At 43.2% G+C, this 16,202-nt stretch overlaps 1 protein-coding gene across 11 annotated transcripts in view; it reads left to right on the forward strand.

Annotated features, from left to right (window-relative positions):
• The window catches only part of FNDC3B (fibronectin type III domain containing 3B), a 389,419-nt gene that overhangs the window by 211,271 nt on the left and 161,946 nt on the right, over window positions 1–16,202 (forward strand). For all 11 annotated transcript variants that reach the window (XM_061637327.1, XM_061637337.1, XM_061637336.1 and 8 more), the window contains 2 exons: window positions 2,128–2,371; window positions 7,622–7,909. In XM_061637327.1, the coding sequence (XP_061493311.1) occupies window positions 2,128–2,371; window positions 7,622–7,909 (532 nt within the window). The remainder of the gene's footprint in view (window positions 1–2,127; window positions 2,372–7,621; window positions 7,910–16,202) is intronic.

The following is a 16,202-nucleotide window of genomic DNA, read 5'->3' on the forward strand; positions in this document are numbered from 1 at the left end:
ATGTAGATATGACCTCTTTACGTCTCAGATAAATCTGTTCAAATGCACGAATGTACAGTCTCTGTACTTCCCAAGGTAACAATGAAGATATAACTTACCTTCTGTAAACATGGCTATAAACTTTTAATCTTTTCATAAAGATTTTTCCTCCCCAAATATACCCAAAGTCAAAGCAAATATACCATTATTTGTCAGTCTTTGCGCCAAATCCAGCCAAAGCTAAGTACTTGGAGATTTGTTTCAGTGGAGAGAGTCAAGCATGAATTAAGAATGTAAGAAGAGGCCTGCTTGCTCAGGACAAACACCCATCTAGTTCAGCGTGTTTTTTTTACAGTGGCCAACCAGATGCCCATTATGGGAAGCCCATTCAGGACATGAATGTAATAACACTGTCCCAACAAACACTTGGAAATGGGCACTTTCTGCAGGTCAAACTAGACGTGACGGTGGCACTTCTGTGCACTTAAAACATGTAATTGCCCCAAGTACACAGAGGAAGGTGAGTGAGCCAATTTCTTTAAAAAGAGATGATGGGGTCATTTCTGGCTCCAGATTTAGGGGTGCTCTTAAGTAAGATGTCCTCAGAAGGGTACTTCATTTGAATATAGAAAGCTGCCTTGTGCAGTGTCATACCATCTAGTACAGGGGCAGCCAATGTAGCATCCTCCCAATGTTTTGGACTGCAGCTCCTATCTGCCCCAGCCAGTATGGCCAAAGGTCAGAGATTATCTACTCTTTATTCTAACTGGCTGGCAATGGCTCTCCAGAATTTCTCATCACCTGCTTACCTGATCCTTTTAACTGGAGAAGCCATTTGCAGCCCTTCTGCATGCAAAATATGCACTCAGCAACTGAGCTGTGGGTCCACTGTCCTCCTTTGCTGCCTTCACCCTCTCCTTCTAGACCTAGTTTTTATCACTATCCAGAGGGAGAGGGCAGGCGAGTGAGTTGGTAGCCATTGCTCTTTTGGCCTCCCATTGCCGGTTGCTTGGAAAGAGCAACTAAGCTGGCAGCAATTGCAAGAAAGAACAGCAGCAAAGTCCAGCAGTTCTAGTGGACAAAAGTGGGGCCCCAGTTGAGATGTGAGCTATGGTAGGTCCCCAGTGATGCTGACCTTATGGTTAAGAGAAGGGAGCCAAATCATCAATGCCTCTGGCTTACCTCCTCTTCCCCCAAATACTGAAATAAGAGAGACCCCATCTGTATTGGCATTTTGCCAGGTTTGAAGACACTCCTTGGCATTCCCTTGATCTCTCGACCTGAACCTTCTGTTTTAATAGTTGTATTGTTTTAATGGGATTGGATTATTGCATATTTTAATTATGGCTGTTTATATTTTAACGTGCGTGTCATTGGTTCTTTTTATATTTGTAAACAACTTAAGCCTGTTTTGACATTAAGCGGTATATAAATTAATAAATAATATTTTCTCTCCACCAGTTGCTTCTGGCATGAGAGAACTGGCTGGGAGAAAGATGCTTGGAAAGGGGCTACTGAGAGCTGAGTGGGGGTAGATTCTGCAGTCCTCACAGGCAGTGCCCCTTTTTGGTTTTAAAATCAGACCCCTAACCCCCACAGACACACACTTTCTACAGTAATGATTGTGTCAGTTCCATATTTAAACATAACTGCTGCTGTCATGTCTAGTTTGGAGCTATGTTCGATCTGTGTTTCTCATTTGCCCATTATAGTTCTGCTTTATCCAAAGTGATTGTTTTTTAAGCTTTTAGTTTTGATTTGTGAAAGGCTACAAGTAAATAATACATTGCTCAACGTTAGTTCCATCAGCTGTGTTTGGTGTTCATGGCTAAAGGAAGATTTACTCCTTTAAAGGGACCACTAGTACATGTATTTTAGTTTTTCTTTGATCTCCATTCAAAATCTTATTGTTAAAGCAATTATGGAATGCCTTGCTATAATTAGTGCGGCTGCCTGAATGTCTGCTGTGAACTATGCTGCCACTAAACCTGCTGGCACTTGGGTATATTTAGACATTTATGTTATACTTCCGGACCATCAAAAGCTTTTTTATATATATATAATGGGAATAAAATGTGTTTGTCTTACAGAATTATTTCAGGTGCAGATTACAGCAGTTATATTAACCCTGCTGCTTGGTTTTTGCAGGTAATAGAAGACAACACGGGCGTTCGCAGAGTGGTGGTCACACCTCAGTCTCCGGAGTGCTATCCTCCCAGCTATCCCTCCGCCATTTCTCCGACCCACCACTTACCACCATATCTTACTCATCATCCACATTTCATTCATAACTCTCATACGGCTTTCTACCCACCTGTTACTGGGCCTGGAGACATGCCACCTCAATTTTTTCCTCAGCATCATCTTCCCCCTACAATCTATGGAGAGCAAGGTGAGCTGAATAGCACTGGATTTTTAATCTAGCAGGAACATTTTGACCCAGGGGGGTGGAAGTGGAGAGCAGATACATTAGTTTCCCGGCAGGTGGTTCGCTATTGCTTACTGGGAGGGAGAGGGGCGAGGTGACAGGGAGGTCGGCATGGTGCAAACATGCCAGTGGAGCCAATCCAGCCTTCCTGCTGGTGCATTTGCACTGTGCTTACCTCTCCGTCACCTCACTTTCTCCCTCCCCATAATGAAAAGCGATCCACCTGCTGGGAAGCTAGAACAGCAGCACCACCTCCACCCGGCAAGACTCTTTGGTAGTCTAGATTCTGAGTTCTTAGCTATTGTCCCCCAGCATGATCATTTTTTGCACAGAGATTTTTTTTTAAAAAAAACTGGAATGTGTACAATAGAAAACTATTTGAAATTACAGATGTAATATTATGGGAGGGAATTTTTAAAATATTTGTAGTATTTACTTCATTATCAATACCAGGTTCTGAAGTCATACAAGTGAGTACCTGCTCAGAATGTTGCAGTTTATCCTTTCCTGCTCAGGGCTCCAGTCATCTTAAAACAGGGGCTTTGTAGTGGGGGGGGGGAGTCACTGGGTGGGAGACACTTCAGGAGAGAGTGACAGGAATAAGGACACACTGTCTTCTCCATCCTCCTGAAACCTCTCTTCTGTATGGGGCTAAACTAGTTTTTTGCATATGTGAAGAATCCTCTGAATACCTGTCTTGTCTACCCAGCTGATGGCATGGGACTACCTACTCCAGTATTAGAAGGAATAATCTGATAAAACAAGAGCACTTTAGCATTATCATGAACTGGGATGGCATTTTGGATCTTCCTTGAACATAGATGGTAAAAGAAAAATTGTGAAATGTTGCATGTTCAAAAGATAGCTGCGAACATTAGAGGCAAATCATAGGTCCGCTATGGAAAAGGCGGTGCATAAATAAACTAAACTTGTGTGGTTCAGAGCACTTATGGTGTAACACAGTTCATTTGAGTTATTCCATTGGGTATCAAGTGTTCTAATCCAGCCTTGTAAATAAGTACACAAGAGTTACTAGCCTGCAAAAAAAAAAAAAAAGTTAGGCAGCTGCGGGCTGACAGTAGAGGGACTTAGAACTCCTTCCCTCCTGACCCTGTTCACTGCATTTCTATGCTGGGCACAAAGGAGAGGCTGAGCTCTCCATCCCTTCTCCACCAGCTGGCTATCGCGTGAATGCATGCAGTCCTGTGCACTTGCCTGCATGCAGTTCCTTCTTACATTTGGAAAGCTATGTGCTTACCTGACCCTTTTAACCGGAGATGCCAGGGTTGAATGTGGGCCCTTCTGCATACAAAACATGCACCAGACAACTCAGCAGTGCCTGTGGAAAGCTATGTTTGATCTCTCATTCTCCATTTGAAAACTGAAACCTGGCTCCAACTGTAGCCCATCCGTAGTAATGCTGGATAATCTTATTGACAGGATTGCTTGTAAGGATAACTGAGATAACATGCATGGTGTGTTTTGATTGAGGAAAGAATGAGAGTGAATGGGTCTAAAGCAATGGGAGCCTGATTTGGGTGAAATGTTAGGAAGAAATTCTTATTGATAAGAGTAGGTAGTTGGAGACAGTGTGCTATTGTACTCGGGTCCTTCTTGCAGGTATCTGGCCACTGTGAGAACAGGATACTGGGCTAGATGGGCCTTTGGCAGGGTTCTTCATAGGTAAGAAATCACTTTCCTTGGAGGCCCTCAGTGAAAGACTGCATAAGCTTCTCAGTGATGCTTCAGGTCCAAGATCTCCTACCCTTGGGTAGGGGCTTGCACTAATCCAGTTCTGTGTTTCTGTGGCTGGCATTTATATTTGTGTTGTATTTGAGTTTGGCCAGCTGTGCTCAGGCAAATGAAATTTGATCTGACAAGTCTTACCCTGCAGACAGTGACCATTTGCCTGGTCAGGAGTCCCTGTTTTGTCACTAATGAAAGGAGACAAAGCACCTTTATACCTCATTTTTTCACAGCATTGAGCTGAATCTTTGTTTGGTCTGTTAGCAACTTAGAAGGCCAGAGGGCACAGAAAATGTGACACCTATGCCAAGCAGAGGTGAGAAAAAATATTCTCTATTCACTTGAAAATGGCTTTTAAATGCATAGCCACTTTGAGAAACTGCTTTCTGCTTATAGCCTAACCCCAAGTAGAGGTGTGTGTACCACTTAACTGCATGCATTTTTGCATGCATGTTAAGGGAACAGGGATGGTCCTATGTTGCTTGGATGACAGTCAACAGCATCTTCCACTTAATGCGGCAAGCACAACAGAGCACAGCTCAGTGGCAAAGCATTTGCTTTGCATGCAGAAAATCCCAGGTTCAATCCCCAGCATCTCCAGGTAGGGCAGGGAGAGAAATCTGTTTGAAACCCCGGAGAGCCACTGCCGATCAGTGTAGACAATACCAAACTAGATGGACCAATGGCCTCATTCAGTTTAAAGCAGCTTCTTATGTTCCTCAGCATTAATTGATTATTGTTGTTGTTAAAATGTATTTCAGTGCTGCTGCTTGGCCAACATAAAAGGCCCCACCCCCAAGGCAGCTCACAAAGGATAATTCAAGCAAAAATAAATAAATAACCACAGCCGTAAAAATGTAAGACAACAAAACCTTAACATTTCAAGAAGGCTAAAAGGCATGTTCCTGGCAAAGGGCAATCCCCAGGAAGATGTCAAGAGAAAGTAGGAGTACATCCTTTGTGTGCAGGTCCTTCTACAAAAGAGTCCCAGGCGGAGGGTGGTGTGGGGTGGAACAGTGCAGGTGGAAAAGCTTGCCCCTTGATGCTTGCAGCGCAGTCAAACCTCTGCAGCATTAATTAAAGCATCCTTACCTACTCTTATGCTGCCCCCTCCCCAAAAATAGGTAAAGGGGGGGGAAAGGCTGGAGTATCACAATATGCTGATACTCAACCCTAAAATATTAGGTAGACCACGTAGAAAAGCTATAAATAAATAACACCCCCAAAATACATTCTTCCTAATCCTGTCAGCTTGGGTTCCTGTGGGCCTCCATGGGCAGGATGTTGCATAAATCTGGGGCTGTAACTGAAAAAGCCAGACTCTCCCCATAGCATTTCTTATCTTTTACAGAGCCTCCCCTGTAGACCTTAATGAGTATGGCTGTTCATCAATATCCATAGTTATGCCCGGCATTATGCCTAGTTTTCCATTTGGCTGAAGAACTGGTAATGTAGTGACACTGTGCTTAGCCATGTGGTCAGAAGCTATAGTTCACTGCCTCTCCATGGAGTTGCAAAATGCTGCACAGTAAATTTAGGTGAGGGTTGACTTGGCCCAGCCTATAATGTATGGTAATAAAGCCCTTTGACATATGTTTAGAATTAGGATGTAAGAGGCATGGCTTTACCAAATTGAAAATCAGGAATCGTGTTCTTCCGTTTCATTCCTCGATTTAAGTCTAGGTAGACGCTTCTAGATCTGAAGCAAATTCAGATTGAAAAGGGAATGTATTAATAGATAGCTATAGTCACAGCTCTTGTATTTTATGCTAAAATATCTCCCAAGTTATGCAACCACAAAAGACACGATTGAATAGATTTGGATGAATGAGCATAGTCTGTGCTCTTCTCAGACTTGATATAAATGCACTAAATAAATAAAAGAATGTCAGGGTCTATCATAGGAGATAGCCACGTATGAATGTATTAACTGAAGTAAGTTCCACCCCCACCCTCAGTTTCCCTCTCAACTGCCTCAACATTGTTGGGAGATCCAAGGCAGATATGGTACAAGATCTAACGGGGAAAATGGCAGAACATCTGTTGTGGTCACATGCGGTTCTTGACTATATGTGCTTGGAAGGATATTTTCAAATTAAAGGATGGCCAGCTCCTTTTTTTTTAAGGGCAAGATTATCAGATTTGGCTCATGGTGCAAAATATTAATTGCAGCCATGTGAATTTCTTGGTCTCTTGTTTGTTTGACAGATGTTTACAGGCTTTACAAGCAGTTTTGACTTGATACTGGACAATTTGCATATATTTAGAAGGGTACAGTATCTACAGGTTGAAAGAATTCAGTGACCTTGTTCACATGACACAGTAAGCCAAGCTGTGGTTTTGCTCTTCCTCAGTCCTTTTTACTGCCATGCTGTGCTGTGCTGAGCTAGGCCAAGGTATGGCTTGATATGCTGTCCAAATCCAGGACTCGTGATTATGCACTCTCCTTAACCAAGAACAAACTTTGGCTGCAGCTCATGCTTAATGAGGAGAGAGTTTTAGTACAACTTTTGGGTTGGATGACATGTTAAGCCAAACCTGGGCTTAGCTTAGCTCCACTCACCACAGCAGTAAAAAGGACTGAAGAGGAGCAAAGCGTCTGCGAGCTCCTCTCCAGGAACCTGCGTAGACCTGGTAAGTCATAGTTTGGCTTACTGTGTTGTGCAAACAAAGACGCAAAGACACAAGTGTTCAATGAAGCACACACTTCAGTAAAGCAGTACTCAGCGAATCTATATTAAGATGCAATGGTTTGCACTTGTCCTCTTAAGCAGCAGTAGTTTTACTTCTGAAGTTACTGCAGGAGTAAAAATTTAACTTCTGTACTGTTCACACAACGAGCTCTGTATGGAGTCTGCACTGTAGCTGTATGTCCAAACCTACTAAGATGAACTTTTTACTGCTAAACTACTCTTGTCTGGGAACGTAGATGCAAGCATATCCATTATCAGACCTATTACACAATTACCAGTTTGCATTTAACCAAAACCTTGGCTTAGTGCTATGTGTATGAGCTGGAATGAGCTCAAGCGATGTCTGAGAGTCATGTGCTCCCCTCTCCTCCTGTGCGACTGGCATTTGCTTTCATTTTCACTGAATCCTGTGTTGTTACATATGTACTAGAGATTGTGGTTTAAAACCAAGTTTGGTCAGTTTTAAAGCAAACCATCTTCAAAACATGGATTATGAAGCCACTTTGTTTAATTAACCTTGACCACATTATCGGGTTCATACTTAACAATAAGCCGGTTATTAGGGGAAACTGAAAATAAACATAGCAAAATTATTCTCCCAGTTGCACAGGAAGCTGGTAGGGGGAGTGTGCAAGTCCAGGACTTCACTTGGTCTCATTCCAGCTCATGCACATAGTATTAAACCATGGTTTAGTGTTCCTTTCAATGATAAATGAGTGCTGATGAAGTCAGCATGGGAAACTGAGCTGAACCTCTTTCTTCTCTTCAATTTCAGAAATTATACCACTATATGGAATGTCCAGTTACATAACCAGGGAAGATCAGTATAACAAACCACAGCACAAAAAAATCAAAGACCGACAGATTGATCGCCAAAACCGTTTGAACAGCCCTCCTTCGTCCATCTACAAGAGTCATCCAGGGAACTGTACAACAGTGTACAATGGTACCGTCAAGACTCATAATGGAGCCACAAACGGGGGAGGAGGAGGAGTGCCTGTAGTGAAGAAAACTGAACGCAGAGCAAGAAGCAGCCCAAAGTCAAATGAGCAGGATTTGCATGGTAAAGTTCGACGATGCTTTATAAAAACAAAACAAAAACCCTTTATTGTAAGAAACAAATAATGTTCCAAAATAAGATCTACAGTATAAACACATCCAAACAGTATAGCCGTATATAACATAAGAAGAGCCTGCTGGATCAGGCCAGTGGCCCATCTAGTCCAGCATCCTGTTCTCACAGTGGCCAACCCAGATGCCCATGGGAAGCCCACAAGCAGGGCCTGAGTGCAAGAGCCCTCTCCCCTCCTGAGGCTTCCGGCAACTGGTTTTCAGAAGCATATTGCATCTGACTGTGGTGGCAGAACACAGCCATCATTGCTGCTAGCCATTGTTAGCCATATCCTCCATGAATTTGTCTAATCTTCTTTTAAAGCTGTCCAATTTGGTGGCTATCACTGCCTCTTGTGGGAGCGAATTCCATAGTTTAACTGTGTGCTGCTGTGAACAAGTATTTTCTTTTGTCTGTCCTGAATCTTCCAACATTTAGCTTCGAGTGGCCATGAGTTCTAGTGTTATGAGAGAGGAAGAAAAATGTTTCTCTATCCACTTTTTCCATGCTATGTGTAATTTTATACACTGCATGATAACATCAAATCCCAGGTGCAGGTGGGGAGTAGGATTTCTAGTTTTTCATTTATTTGACATTTAGGACATCTTGCGGACAATCCTTAAAAGTAGCATCTCCCAACTCTGGGCTCTTGTTACCAGATTTGAATGAACCTTTTACAGAAGCATCAGGACACTGGTTGGTATGATGGCACATAAACCTTATGACCGAGAAATGCTCATTCTAAACATGTCCAATGATTTTATGTCTTTGTCAGCCATATTGCTGTCTTGCCAAAAGCTTGCTATCAGAATGACTATGGGTGCCTACTGTAGATTGTTGAGAAGCAGTCATAGAAGCTCATTGGCCATATGGATTAACCTTCTTGCTCAAGGGAGGGACTGTAACTCGCAACAAAGATTTGTTACATACAGAAGATGTCAGGTTCAATCTCTGGCATCCTTAGTTAAAAGGATAAGGTGCTACCAGATCTGCTAGCATGGCAGTGCACACGTTTGGTTAACATATCTTACATGAGCACCCACTGAAACCGCTAATTTGGAGAATTGGCTGTACAACTCATGGGATCTTTACCAGAGGCAACTGTGTGCGCACAAACAGAATTGCATTGCCCTTCAGTACCTTACTTGGTGTGGGAAATTCAGCATAGACTAATATGCTTGCTCCAGAGAGCAAGTAATAACCCTGCTGCATTTGTAATATTTATAAGCAACAAGATAGCCTTGGTTTGTAACACCAGGACATAAACATACAGAAAAGAGTTGACAATGCGGTACAGAGCCAGTGTCACCCACATGTTGCCTAGACTGTATACAGAATTGCAGTGACAGAGGGGAGAGAGGCGGAGAGTTGCCTGATATGGAATTATGAGATGGAGTTTTAAAGACCCAGCATCACTATGGGGAGAGCAAATGAACCATTGAAGGGAAAGCATTACATGCAAGGTGGTAGTTTTTCTGTCTTCCAAGAACCAGAAGTGCACAAGAGTGGGGAAATGCAGGAGGCACAGTATTTACATGTCTGGCTGTAGAGAGAGCCTGGATTGGAAACAAAGAGAAAAGAGAGGAGCTTCCCGCTGTGACTGGTTGATCTGCTGTTGCCAAAGGCAGAAGGAGCTCACTGAAGAGTGACTACAGAATCGTAACTGTCCTTTAGAATTTCTTCATTCACCATTGTAGGTATCCATCAGACACTGATAAGGCAGCCCTTGAGTCAAAAGTCTGATTTCCTTTTTAGGTTTGAAGTTGGTTCAAAAATAGAAAAATCTGTCTTTAAAAAAATATGGGCTGGTTCCTCTCTGCAGAGGGTTCCTGACTGGTCCCAAAGCAAAATAGCAAACATGGCTTAGAAACAAGAGGTTGTACTTAGTGTAGCACAGAATGATCTCCCCCTCTCCTCCTCCTGCTTGCCCTCTCCGTAGTTTCCCCCAACCCTCCAGAGCAGATTAGGGGGACAGCACTGGGCCTGCATGAGGAGAAGAGAGAGGAAAATCCTGTTGCTCTAGCACAACTTTTTAGTTGAATATCGCCCAAGAAAACATGGAGACGGTGGAGTTGAGGAAGGGCTCTAGCTAAAGCCTGAGTGGAGGAAAGAGAGAAGCCCACTCCCATAGGGGTGCAGCATGTCTTGAAAAAGAGTGGTGTAGAAAAGTTGCCTGGAAGCATTCCAGAAATGCTGAAGAAACTGAAGATGCCTCATGTACGTAGTTACAGGAAAATGTATCAGAAATTCATCCTGAGTTTGAAAGGACTTTTTCACAATAGGTCCAGGCTCAGACATGAGTGATCTTACAAAACAACAGTGGAGAATTCCTGTGGCTAGGTGTCACAACATAGAGTAAAAGCTCAGCCTTGCATCTCTGCTCTTATACATGTATTTCTAGCAAGAAGCTCTTGCCTTTCCTGAAAGGGGTGAGCTTGGGCATTCCCAAGAAATGCAAAAATGAATATTCTTAACACGGTGTGTGCTCACCAGCTGGGAACCATTTACTCACAATGGCAGATTAAAGGGCCAAATTATAGGTCTTGCTTCCATGAGATATGACCCTGAATTCCAGAGTTGATTTGGGCAGGGTACAAACTTCTGCTTGTGACTGGCACATGTCTACATCTTACACCAGAGTTGACTTACACACCCTAAGGACTTTGCCTATCCACCATAATGCCAAGCCACACACACATAGTCTCAGGACATGTGCAGAGTTCCAGCTGAATTGAGCTTCTTGGTAACACAAGTATTGGTGATTGTGAGAGGCCTCTAGTAGAGGGGTGCTGTCAGTCAGAGTAGAAGTTAATGGGCTAGATGTTAAAAGCTTTTGAAGTGGGAAAGGCAGCTTGATGGACCCTGCGCATTTTTTCAGATTTGCTGAGAGCTACACATTTTAAAAGCCTTTGTAAAATCAGCAGCAGGCATTTGGCATAAAGATACCATTTGACAGAAGCTCTTCTGTGTACATGTGTGGGTAAACACCCCTTTCAACACCTTCAAGCATACACCCACTTCACTATCTGAAATGATGAAGGATGGTACCTTGGAGGCATCTGGCAACTGTGACGCAGCTTCCTCTTTTCCAGACACAACAAAGTAGTTGCCCATACCATATATTAAGTGTACATCCAGGAGTGGATGTTGCAAGTGCAAGGGATGCCTGCCCATTGGTTTGCTTAGTACCCCTTCCATTGCTTGTGCCCAGGACACAAGGGGGAATGCTGCTAAATCTCTCTCGGGTTTTTAAATCCATATCAAATGCTGCTGGTCCAGTGTGGTCCTGGGATGAGAGAATTGCAGAGTCTTGTGTTCAAACAGAAATTCAGCCAGATATAAATGGGTGCGTGCATCTATGCCAGAGAACTACGCAGAGTTAGTTTTTATTCCCCACCTCCTAGGAACCCTTGAAATACGGTTTTGCGGGGGAGACGATAGGTTAAGTTTATATCCTGTCCTTCCTCCAAAAGGAGCCCAGGGTGGCAAACAACAAGTGATAAAACAATAAAAACATCTTAAAAATAATTCCAATACAGATGCAGACTGCAATAAAGGTTTGTACTTAAAAGGCTTGTTAGAAGAGGAGGGTCTTCAGTTGGTGCTGAAAAAGACAAGGTGGTGCCTGTCTAGTACTTAAGGGAAGGAAATTCCAAAGTAGCTACCATGCTACTAAAGGCCTGATTCCTATATTGCTTGGAACAGACCACCTGATTTTTTTTTTAATTTTATTTCTAGGCCGCCTATCTGGCCGCACAAGCGGCCACTCTAGGCGGCGTACAAGATAAAGTAAAATACAACATACAAACTACATAAAAACCCAAGAACTACAATATAAAACAAAACCGAACCCACCCATAGCTAAAACCAATGGCACCCAAAAGAAAACAAAAACAAAAAAACCAAAAGACAAAAACCCAGGCCACCTCAGCCAGCCGGCTTATGTATCCCTCCAAAGAGGGACAGGTGATGAAAATTAGTCACAGCTGGCTGGGTACCTGGGACCTGGTCCTGCAGGAGGCACGTCTGCCAGGCAGCAGTCCCACTGGGAAGGGTGGTGGAGGTGGTGTTCCAACAGCAGCAGCCAACAGCAGGCTCTCCTTCCCTGGGTGGCGATGTTCTCCTTCTTCCTGCAGGCACTGGGTCTCCCAGGCCACCTCAGCCAGCTGGCTTATGTATCCCTCCAAAGAGGGACAGGTGATGGAAATTAGTCACAGCTGGCTGGGTACCTGGGACCTGGTCCTGCAGGAGGCATGTCTGCCAGGCAGCAGTCCCACTGGGAAGGGTGGTGGAGGTGGTGTTCCAACAGCAGCAGCAACAGCAGGCTCTCCTTCCCTGGGTGGTGATGTTCTCCTTCTTCCTGCAGGCACTGATAAGATGGTATCTGCAGGAGGCTGACACCTGCAGAGCACATTGATCAGCTGGACATGTAAGGGTTGAGATTATCTTTCTGGGCCTAGTCCCAAGCTGTATAGAGCTTTATAAAACCAGCACCTTGAACTTAGCCCAGTAGCTAATTGGAGACTAAGAGAGACCTCTAACAGAACATTCTCTCCATATCTCACCGAGCTATCCTCAGCCAGCATTCTTTGGGGGGAAGAAATGGCAATTCAAGTGTTATGAAACTGATATGCATTTATGGCAGCAGTAGGGACTCTCTAGCCCATAGGTGTAACTAGGCATATCAGGTTCCCCCATTTGGCCTGTGAGGCTGCTTCAGCCAAGCCATACCTACCTGCCATACATTTGATGTTATATATGACATCAGATGTGGGACAGGTAAAGACTCTGCTTTGCAAGCACCCCCAATCAACTGGTTGTTGGTGTCCACCAAACCCTGCACTTTATCGATCAGCTGATCATGCTATAAAAGTGCTGTGCCTTTGCCCACACATGTTGCCACTTAATGCCATTGTGGCATTTGGTGATTGAGAGGTTGCTGGGTCCCCCATGTGTCAGAATTGGTCCATGGGGAATGGGACGGTTATGGACCTGGCCTACCGGCTGGTTTATAATATTGGATATGTCCACTGCAGTGTTAGTGAAGTCACTGCTTATCAGGCCTCAGTTCCTCAAATGTAAACTAGGAATAATAGCAGTCTTCCTCCTAGAGCTGTTGAGGGATTAAAGCAAGCTCAAGAATGCACACTGTAAAATGAGAAAATATAAGTCAGTGATAGAGCATGTGCTTTGCACACGGAGAGTCCCAGATCCAATCCCTGACATCTCTACTTTAAAGGATCGGGATCAGATAGTACCTGATTAGAAAGGCTCAGGAGAGCCTATGATCTTGGAGAGCTGCTTCCAGTCAGAGGAGATATTACTGGCCTCGATGGACTATTTGTCTAACCTGGTTTGAGGCAGCTTCCTATGAAAAATGGTAACAAACGCTATTTGGTTTGCAAAATCCTCACAAGTTTCTAGTTGCGTTGCAAGCAAGTTATCCTAATACTGTAATCAGGCATTGCATAAATAAGACTATGCATCTGAGATAGAGGCTGCAAGTGTTTGCATGTAAGTTAGCAGTACTGCAAGTCTGCAAGGGTCTTTGCTGTCGCCAAGGTCTCCTTCCTCTTCTTACTTAGTGGTCCCAGTGGCATTTATGAAATGGCACACCTGTGCCCAAGTTCACAATGCCTCCCTTTGTTTCCAGTGGTGATGACTCACATCAGTAGGTCTGCATGTCAAAGCTAACAAAGGTTCACCTTTCTTGTCTATCCCCACTCCTCATTTGGAATGTTTGGCCATGTCTTTGACTCCAGTACTTAATTTCTAGTGCTGAAATTTCAAGAAGAAAAATGAGTGCATGTTTTAAAGTATTTTTCCCAAGCTGGCAGAAAAGTGTAGCTGTTCTTTCCCCACCACCGCCACCTTTGTAGAAAAAGGATCATTGTACTTCTGCATTTGTTTGCTTCAGTATCATGCTACAGTGAGTATCTGCAAAAGATGTCTTTTGAAATTTACGGATGATGAATTGACACAAACATTCCCTTGAATTTTTTGCTCCTCAGATCTCACTTTTCTTTCAGCAAACTCTGGCTCACCACTTATATTGCAGAAAATAGCAGTTTGCAGCTCTGTGATTCTGCCAGACAAAACTAGTTCCATAGAATGAGTGGAATTTTTTGCGTCAGGCACTAGTCTTTCGAGGGTGACCATTTGTGATGGCTTGCAAATAAGATGATATTGCTGAGCACAAAAGCCCAGCTCTCTTTGTTAACCATGTTTGTGAAACCACTAAAATCCACATTGTCACCATCGCTAAATGGACACTAGGCTTGGTCCTTCTCTCATTTGGGGGAGGGGGAGAGACTGACATTTGCACCTCACTATGCATTTTTCACATGCAAAGTTGTCTAGCAATTGCTAGCCACCTCTGCTTGCTTCCTGTGTTTGTCTAGAAACCTCATTGTTCTTTGCCCCAGCCCCATCCTTTCCCACCTTACCATATCCATAAGAATTGTTGGATCTGGGTTTTGGAACAGAGGCTAAGAAGAAATGGTGGGTGGGGGTGCATCAACAATGGTTGACTTGGAGCAGTGCTAGCTAGAATATGAGGTGTGAGATACATAGAGGCATAAAGCAAATGGGGTGTGTGAGTATGTGTGTGAGAGAAAATATCTAGAGGAAGCTGGCAGCCAGGAGAAGCCCCAGTCCAATGCTTGGCAAGGAAAAAATAGGCACTTTTTTCTGAATTTCTAAAGTAGGTATTTGGCACAGAAGCAGTAACATTCCACTTTGCCTGAAGCTTTGGAGTTTGAACATATTATACAGTGGCCTCATGAAGATATACAAGAGAAGGAGGGAGAAACTTTTATGACTGTCTTTGGCATACTTCTGCTTATGTGATGGATATGTTTGTGTTGTGCATGAAATGAATAAGGCATGCAGCGCATTGTGTGCCTTTCAGAACAGTGCTCAAGGAGCCACCACATCGAATAAATGTGTTACGTTTTCTTACACTGCAATATGAGGGAGTGCCATCCATGTTTTATGGGTACACAGCGTGGCTGGAATTCTGACTGAAGATAGAAATCTCAGTGGCAATCAAATTCTAGTACAGGGGGTGATATAAAGCCATAATAAAATTCTCCAGCCAGTATATTGGGTATATGTTATAAAACATTAAAAATGACTGTATTTATGGAAGTGAGACAACATGTGAAAATAAAAATACATTTGTAACATCTAAATATGAAAATATGTCTGGGTGGCGAACTTGAAGTCAGATTTTCACATTTCAGATGTTCTTTGGATGATGCCACCATACCTCATGGAAGTGCCTTGCTTATTCTCTGCCATGCTTCAAATAAAAGAAGTAGACTTGTTTTCTTCTGTCCTGACTCTGATTATAAGGTATTTTGAAGCTGCATTTTCTGGGAAGTTCTGCAGGCCACACAGCTGTGGAGCATGAGCGCAACTGGAAAATGCCAAGAAAACAGAGTGAAGTCAAGCCCTGGAACATTCACTGGGTCAGCTAGGGAGTGCTTTTTAGTTAAAATTGCACAGAGGAAAGGACAGAAAACAATGCAAGAAACTTTAATCAAATTGGTGTGTTTGAGAGGAGGCTGAATTTATTCCTTGCAGTCGAATACTGTCTTTTCAAAAAAAAAATTTTTAAAGACAATCTTGCAGTTTGAAATCTGGTTTTGAAAAGTTTTGTTTCCTGGTGAAACAAATGTCTTCAACTCCTTAGCTCAGATACTTTGTAATCTCTGAAGGGGAAAATTAAGAGGAATTTCCCACTGTAGACAAAGAATAAACATTTTCCAAAGCCACGGAGGTCCTTCATGTGAGGCCTAGAGCCAAATGTAGCAGAGCAAGGATGTTTAAAAAGCCTCTTGTGGGTCAGTTGCTTCCCTGTTGAATTGACTTAGTATGTCTTGCCCCAGCATCTGACGAGCTTGTCAGAAAGATATCGGAAGGAGGAATTCTTGGATAAGCCCCGTTAAAGCACAAACCCATTTTGTCTAAATGACCTGGGGAGGGAAAACAGATGTGAGTAAACCAAAACAGTATGACCCTCAAAAGGTCACAAGAATTAAGTGCTCTATTCACAGAAGGTTGCACCATCAACATGATGAATTCTGAATACCTAGCGTAATAGAGTTTGGCAAAAGTTGGATTAAGGTTGCAGTATTTGGGGCTTTTATGCATGGCATGGAGAATCAAGACAGGTTTTTCTTTCTCATAACACTAGAATTTATGGACATCTAATGAAGCTGAATGTGGGAAGATTCAGGAC

This window comes from Rhineura floridana, chromosome 7, assembly GCF_030035675.1.
Source record: "Rhineura floridana isolate rRhiFlo1 chromosome 7, rRhiFlo1.hap2, whole genome shotgun sequence".
NCBI lineage: Eukaryota > Metazoa > Chordata > Lepidosauria > Squamata > Rhineuridae > Rhineura > Rhineura floridana.